Source organism: Dromiciops gliroides, chromosome 1 (assembly GCF_019393635.1).
Source record: "Dromiciops gliroides isolate mDroGli1 chromosome 1, mDroGli1.pri, whole genome shotgun sequence".
NCBI classification, from domain to species: domain Eukaryota; kingdom Metazoa; phylum Chordata; class Mammalia; order Microbiotheria; family Microbiotheriidae; genus Dromiciops; species Dromiciops gliroides.
In genome coordinates this window covers 140,336,816-140,344,253 of record NC_057861.1, presented here as the reverse complement: position 1 = coordinate 140,344,253, position 7,438 = coordinate 140,336,816, and the positions used below count along the sequence as shown (strand labels likewise).

The following is a 7,438-nucleotide window of genomic DNA, read 5'->3' as shown; positions in this document are numbered from 1 at the left end:
TGTGTGACCCTGGGCAAGTCATTTAACTCTGTTTGCCCTAGTTCCTCATCTGTAAAAATGAGCTTGTAAAGGAAATGGCAAACGACTATGGTATCTTTGCCAAGAAAACCCCAAATGAGGTCATTATGATTCAGACATGATTGAACAACAAAATATATATACTTGTTCCTCAGTGTTCCCTTCTTTGGAATTGATTGCATAGCATGAGAGACACTTGCATAGGACCACTCAGCATGGCATGCCCTCAGCAAAGCAGAATGGAAGTAGCTCAAGAGAAACTCAAGATGTTCAAATTTAGTGAATCTACTCCAGATGTCTTCATGGACTATTTGCCCCCAACCTGTGGAAGAGCATTCCAATCTCATATTGATCTGATCAGCCGCAGTCTTAGACATACTGTAACTTGACTCTAACATAGGGATATCACTTTGGTCTTCTTTGAGAACAAAGAACAACAACCAACCAATCCATTTTAAATGTATCTCTGAACAATAGAACACATACACATGTTCCTAATCTAGTTCTAGATATATCTCTGAAATCTTTCTAGAGATGGGCTACATCTTTTTTTTTTTTTTTTTTTTTACTGAGCAGAAGCCTTTATTGAATACTGGGAGACCCTCATTCCTGTGGGAGGGTCTTGGGGGAAAAGAGGTCCTGGGTTTTAGGGTAGTTTGGAGGGGGTGAACAGTCTCATGTCCTCAGAGCTGGGACTGCAGCCCCGTGGGAGCATCAGTCTTGGGGAGTGGGGAGGGACAGCATCAGGCCACGGGGAAGAAGTGAGGCAGCTGCTTGTGGTAGATCAACTCATCCTTTTCCAGGAACACGCAGATGATCAGTCGATCCACCTTGTCCTTGTGTTCTTCCAGCCATTGTCGGAGGGTGCCCAGAACTACTTCGGCTGCGGCTTCATTGGGGTAACCAAAGACCCCTGTGGAGATGCAAGGGAAGGCCACTGATCTCAGGCGGTTTTCCAGTGCCAGCTGCAGGCTGTTCAGGTAGCAGTTATGCAGCTCCGGGACCTGGCTGGGGCTGGGGTCTCCCTGAGCGATGGGCCCCACGGTGTGGATGACATACTTGGAGGGCAGGCGGTAGCCCCCCGTTATCTTGGCTTTGCCCGTCTCGCAGCTGTGAAGAGTGCGGCACTCCTCGGTCAGCAGGTGCCCCGCAGCACAGTGGATGCAGCCGTCCACGCCGCCGCCTCCGAGCAGGGAGCTGTTGGCCGCGTTCACAACGGCGTCCACCTCCAGTTTGGTGATGTCTCCGCGGAAGAGCGAGATTTTCTCATTCAGGGTCTTGTCCTTCTTGTACTCGGGCTCGTCCTCCTTGCCACCAGCCCCTTTGGCCGAGTCCTTCCAGGATGGTATTTTCTTCAGCTTGATAAAGTCTCGGCAGAAGTAATGCTCCTCCCTCTGCTTGTCACTCAGGCCCTTCAGGAAAGCTTTGGCCTCCTTCCAGTCGGTGGAGGTGTTGAGGTCCACCTTGGCCGCCATGGCCAGAGGGGGAGCGGCTGCCCAAGTCCGCACGCCGGCCGGCCCGGGTCCCTGTGCCCGGCAGAGGCGGCGCGGTGCCCGGGCTACATCTTATATATGGTTAAATGGGTGACTTCATTTTTCAGTTCTTCCCACTTCAGAATTCATACCAATAACTTGAAGAAAATATTCTTCATCTAGCTATGTGACCCTGGGCAAGTCACTTAACCCTCATTGGCCCGCAAAAAAGAACAAAAGAAAGAAAGTATTCTTCATTCTGGAAGAGATCTCAAGGTAATGAAGTTTCTCTTTGGTTTTCCAAATACCTCATATGGAATGCTTCCATAGGGTGGCCACTCTTGCCTGCTCTTCCATCTTTGCTAACATCATCTATACGAAGTCTCTGAATTGCCTAAGTTGTTTTTTTTTTTTCTTTTCTGGAGAATCTGAGTCTTAGAGTAAGGAGAGGTAAGGTGAGCAAATGTGAGGTTTTCATTTGAATATCCATCCCCATGGTAGTTCCTGTGGTAGTAATACTAAAAAATTATGGTGCTAAAAGGTAGTGTGGAATCCAGAACCATGCAAAGGTTTTGATTCCTACTTCTGACATACTGGCTGTGTAAACATTTGCAAATGCCACAAACAACTCTCCAACATTGTAAAAAAGAGTTGCTGATTTGTATTAGTGGAAGGAGTTTCCATACTAGACATTCCCACAATAATATGATCACAAAAAAATAATGGTGACACCTAACATCTATTCAGTTATTCAGTTATTCTTCACAATTTACAAAGTGTTTTATGTAGAATTTCAGAGTTGAAAAGCACTTCAAAGTAAATGTAGTTCAACTAATCTATATTCAGGAATCCCTTTGTGATGGTAGAAACACCTACCAGTTCCTCCCCCCAAGTCCTCCAAACCCCCATGAAGTGGGTTAGTTCTTTCTCTAAAGAGTAATTTAAATTATCTTTAAGACTTAATTGGCATGGCAGCTAGGTGACGCAGTGAATAAACCACCAGCCCTGGATTCAGTAGAACCTGAGTTCAAATCCAGCCTCAGACACTTGATACTTACTAGCTGTGTGACCCTGGGCAAGTCACTTAACCCTCATTGCCATAAAAAAAAAGACTTAATTGGCTCAGGGGACTAAGATCATTGATATAGCTGATTGCCCTTACAAAAAACATTGTCATCGTTTGGTCAATTTGTTGTGTCCAACTCTTCATTACCCCATTGGAAGTTTTCATGGTAGATATTGGAGTGGTTTGCCATTTCCTTCTCCAGCTCACTTAAGAGATAAGGAACTGCAACAAAGTGGGTTAAGTGACTTGCCCAGGGTCACATGGCTAGTAAGTGTCTGCAGCCAGATTTGAAATCAGGAAAATGTGTCTTCCTGACTGTAGGCCTTATGGTCTATTCACTGCACTATCTGACTGCCCAATGATTATTGAAGCACTAAAATGTTAAGTGACTAAGCTGAAGTGACAATCAGCATATATGCAATGTGGCTCTCAGAAACAGGCTTTATTGACTCCAAGATCCAAGACTTTTATCTACTCTGCTCTTCAATTGATGTCATATGTCATCTCATTTGATTCTCAGTACATCATAAGTAGCACAATTTGTGGTGTATCTCTTTTAAATGTAGTCTCACCCCTGCCTACTGTAGGCATAGTCTCCTGCAATGTTCCATGGTGCATGGGGGAGATATGACTACTGATTGGCTGAGAGACTTCTGGAAGAGAGAAACAGAGGCAAGAAAACAATGAAATATAGCAAGAGAGAAGCCACAGACTTTTGCAGACAGGAGGTCCCAGAACCATAAATTTGGAGGATATCTGGCATCCCAATGCCCAGATTCCCAGCACCTACACTCCCCAAAATTGTCAAGACCCTACTTCATGGGTGAACTGTTCTTTCCTTGGTTAAACTGAGGTTTCATCTCATTTCCATGTCACAGAGGACACTGATGATTGTGGCCTATGGACTTAGTTTGATAAATGTTTGCTCACTATCCATGATTATCTTTTATGTAGTAAGTGTTTGGTGAGAAGACCTAAATGGGTCAAGATTAAGCCACTTATTTCTCTGCCTATCTAGAATGAATACTTTCTATCCAAAGTGACCAGAGAATGTGGCTTTTAAACTGAATCCCCCCAAAGCATCATACATTAGATTACATATTTTCAGTCTCGGACTATGATGTGTAATAGATAGATATAATTTTAGGCCTATACACCTCTTGAAAATAGGAGAGTGAAGTAGTGATCATTCAGTCATAGCCATTTTGTTACTCTTCAAAAAGGCAGAAATTACATTCTCTCTTGGTATTGTGACTGAACCCTCCGTCTCTGTGGCCTTTTCACCTGCTATATAGAGATTAGGAAATTGACATTGCCTAATATTATGCAAGAATTGGGATGGGGCAGAGCCAAGATAGTGGAGAAAAGTCAGAGACTTGCCTGAGTTTTCCCAAATTCCCTTTATTATTTGTTTAACTACAAATAATGCCTTAAAACAAATTTTGGATCAGTAGAACTCACAAAATAATGGGGTGAAACAATTCTTTAGCCAAAGGCAACTTAGAAGGTTGGTAGGAAAGGTATGTTGCACCAGGGTGAGAGTGGAACACATTGTAGCACAGGCTGAACCAGCACAGGCCCCACCCCAGCAAACAAACAGTAGAACTTGGGTGGGACTGCATCAGTGGCAGTGGCTGCAGCTTCTAGAGCCTTCAGCCCACATATGATGAGTGTCAGACAACAGGTCAGAAGGGGATTACAGGGGTCCCTTTGCTGACAAAGGGCTGGTGTTTTATCAACTGCACCACCTAGCTGCCCTCACCTCAAGTTTTTAATGTTAAAAAAAATAAGTGGCATGGGCTTGAACTCAGGACCGCTAACTACATATCCACGGTTCTCATCTCCAATTTACTGTACTTTATGTACATAGTTGTTTGCATATTATCTCTTTCATTAGAGTCCAAGCTTCTTGAGAGTAGGGAAAGGATATTTGAGGGGGGCAGCTAGGTGACACAGTGGATAAAGCACTGGCCATGGATTCAGGAGTACCTGAGTTCAAATCCGGCTTCAGACACTTGACACTTACTAGCTGTGTGAACCTGGGCAAATCACTTAACCCCCATTGCCCCCCCCCCCAAAAAAAGAAAGGATATTTAAGGAAAAGAAAAACTTGTTACTATTGCCAGTGGATATGACTGACTGTAAATAATATCACCATAAAATCTCACCTCTTCTTTTAATGGTAAAAGTCCATTATGTAATAGGTCCAAGCTCCTCCACTGAGCTTTCAGAATTACTGATCACATGGCCTATCATGGTAGACTGGAAAAAACATTGAACTTGGAAATGAGAAGATTGGAGTTGGAGTCTTGACTATACCAACAAGTTCTTACCAGCAAGATGATGAGACATGATGTCACTTCACTGAGTCTCAGTTTCTTCATCTATAAAATGAGGGGCCTGGGCATTTACTTTCTGTGATTAAATTATTCTACCTACTGAATGTCAAATCTCAATGATATCTACCATCTTCCAGCCAAGTTAGTCTGATTCCTCACTATTTTCCATTTTCTTTTCCATGATCATTTTCATTTCTCCCGTCACCCTATCTAAATACTACTTTGTAGGTTGCCTGTTTTTTATAAACATTGATTAAGTGCCTACTATGTGACAGGTGCTTTGTTAAGGGCTTTACAAATATTATCTCATTTGACTTTTTAAGGCTTAACTCAAGTCTCTTCTTCTGCCAAGACTTAAGACATTACTCCAGCCCACATTTATTTCTTTGAGCTCCCTTTTTAAGATAGATAAAGAGTTGGAAACAACTGAACAACAACAAGGTTAAAAACTCATGCTGTTTTATTTACCAATTAATTAAATTAATATTTAAATTAATTTTTAAAAGAGCACATAGAAAAAAATTGCGTACCAATGAATAGCCCTCTCCCAGAGATCTGTACAGTCTCCATGACTTATAATATTGCCTTGGCTATATTGGATTTGGAGGGACAATTGATTTTCCCCAAAGTATCAATATCCAACAGAGCTCTTCTGTCTGTGCTGTGTTGTGGGTTTGTAGCAGTCTCATTTCTTGCCATTCTCAGTAGGTATCACTGGTCCTGTCTTTGGGTACTCCTGGTCACTAATCTCACTTCTCATTCCATCCTGATCTCTGATTCTTGTAGTTCCTCTCTTGTCCAGTAGATGTCACTCTTTTCCATTTGCATGGTGTTGCTAGGTTCTCATTCCAGAAATTGTATTCAATCATTTGGTCCTTCTGCTTTCTTTTAGCTGATGGTGCTTGTCACTTTTTCCAGGGGACCAGCTCAGTATAGGACTAAGTCTCTGGGAGAGTTTTCGTATAGCTCACCCTTTCCCATCTCTAATTCTTAAGCTTTCATTGTACATAGTCCCCATAATCTCAAGCCTCACTCAAAAGACTTCTAGGGGTCTTTAGGAACCGTTCCTTCTTGCAATACTCAGGCGAGTCTCTGCTTTCATGATGAGTCATTATTATTTATTACCATTTACTTATGGTGAGTCGTTACTATTTGCTTCCTCTCTATCTGTATGTTGAGATAGTGAATTTTCTGCTGATAGCCTCATTTTCTTTTCTTTTCTTTTTTTTTGCTGGGCAATGAGGGTTAAGTGACTTGCCCAGGGTCACACAGCTAGTAAGTGTTAAGTGTCTGAGGCCGGATTTGAACTCAGGTCCTCCTGAATCCAAGGCTGGTGTTTTATCCACTGCGCCACCTAGCTGCCCCCATAGCCACATTTTCTGATGGATTTTAGGATTCAGAGGAACCCACTGTTCTTCCTTCCCAATTACCTTTCCATCCCCCATTCTCCCCCAGGACAACTAGGTTTAGTTATTTAAATTACCTAGGGCTGTTTCTTGAAGTACCTAAAAAAAGGGAAGAAGGCTGTTTGTTAATCAGCTCCTTCAGACAGAGGTGCCTAGGCCATGGGAAAGAGAGCATAGTCTTTGCCAAGCTTGATTGTTCTCAAAATGCTTTGTTTTCTCAACTCAGTTATAAACTCATTAAAGGAAGATATTACATTTTTATTGTCCCATGTATCTCTAACATTTCTCACTGTTCCTGGCAAAGATGTCTAGAAGCATTTGTCCTGAAGCTCAGACAGGCTTCAGAGGTGTGGAGGAAGAAATGTGAACAATGGTCAATGTCAGAAAACAAAGTTTAATTAGAATCAGTTCATCCCCCTTACCTATTCTTAATCATTTTTCAGGATTTCAGAACTAATGCTGATGAGAACACAGTCAACCAGAGATAGAAGGCAGAAGGGGAAAGGAGAAATGCAGGAGAGAGAGAGGTGGGTCAAACTACTTATGACTCTATAAAGAACCTAGGATATTTTCTTTATAAAATATCATAAGCACTGTGACTCCCATCTGACACTTAACATCAGTTTAAAATCGAATGTGTGTCCTTACCTGCCCCCCCCCCGTTTTTTTGGGGGGGAGGGGATTAGCTAAGATTTACTGATAAATTCAGCAACAGTTTAGGCTTTTAAGCATTTATTAAAGTATATTAGGGGTTATCAAAGAGAGAGAGAAAGCCACCTTCACCTAGCTATCCAAGAGAGAACACGTGAAGTTCTAAAAGTTAGGAAACCTGTCTACCCTCCTCCTTCTTCTGCCACCACGAGCTTGTTCCCGAACCAAAGAGGGCTCGATCCTGAGTCTCCTCCTTCCTCCATGTACACAAGACATTAGGGAAAACTTTTTTTTTTTTTTTTTAGTCTACTAGATTTGTGGTTTCCAAAGAGGGCTCCTTGCACCCAAATGCTGATGCATGCAAAACAATTAATAGGAGTTTGGAACCAACCAATCAGAAGACAGATTGAGTCCCACCCTGACCATGATAGCCAATGGAAGGGCTGTGCCTCAAACACTATCTCACCAACCCCATTATCACTCAGT

The 7,438-nt window shown here is 42.6% G+C and overlaps 1 protein-coding gene across 1 annotated transcript; it reads right to left on the bottom strand.

Annotated features, from left to right (window-relative positions):
- Positions 1–592: 592 nt before the first annotated feature.
- Positions 593–1,510, bottom strand: LOC122735168 (ADP-ribose glycohydrolase MACROD1-like). The gene has a single exon (XM_043976516.1). The coding sequence runs from the start codon at positions 1,491–1,493 to the stop codon at positions 762–764; it is 732 nt and encodes a 243-aa protein (XP_043832451.1). The 5' UTR covers positions 1,494–1,510; the 3' UTR covers positions 593–761.
- Between the last annotated feature and the right edge of the window lie 5,928 nt (positions 1,511–7,438).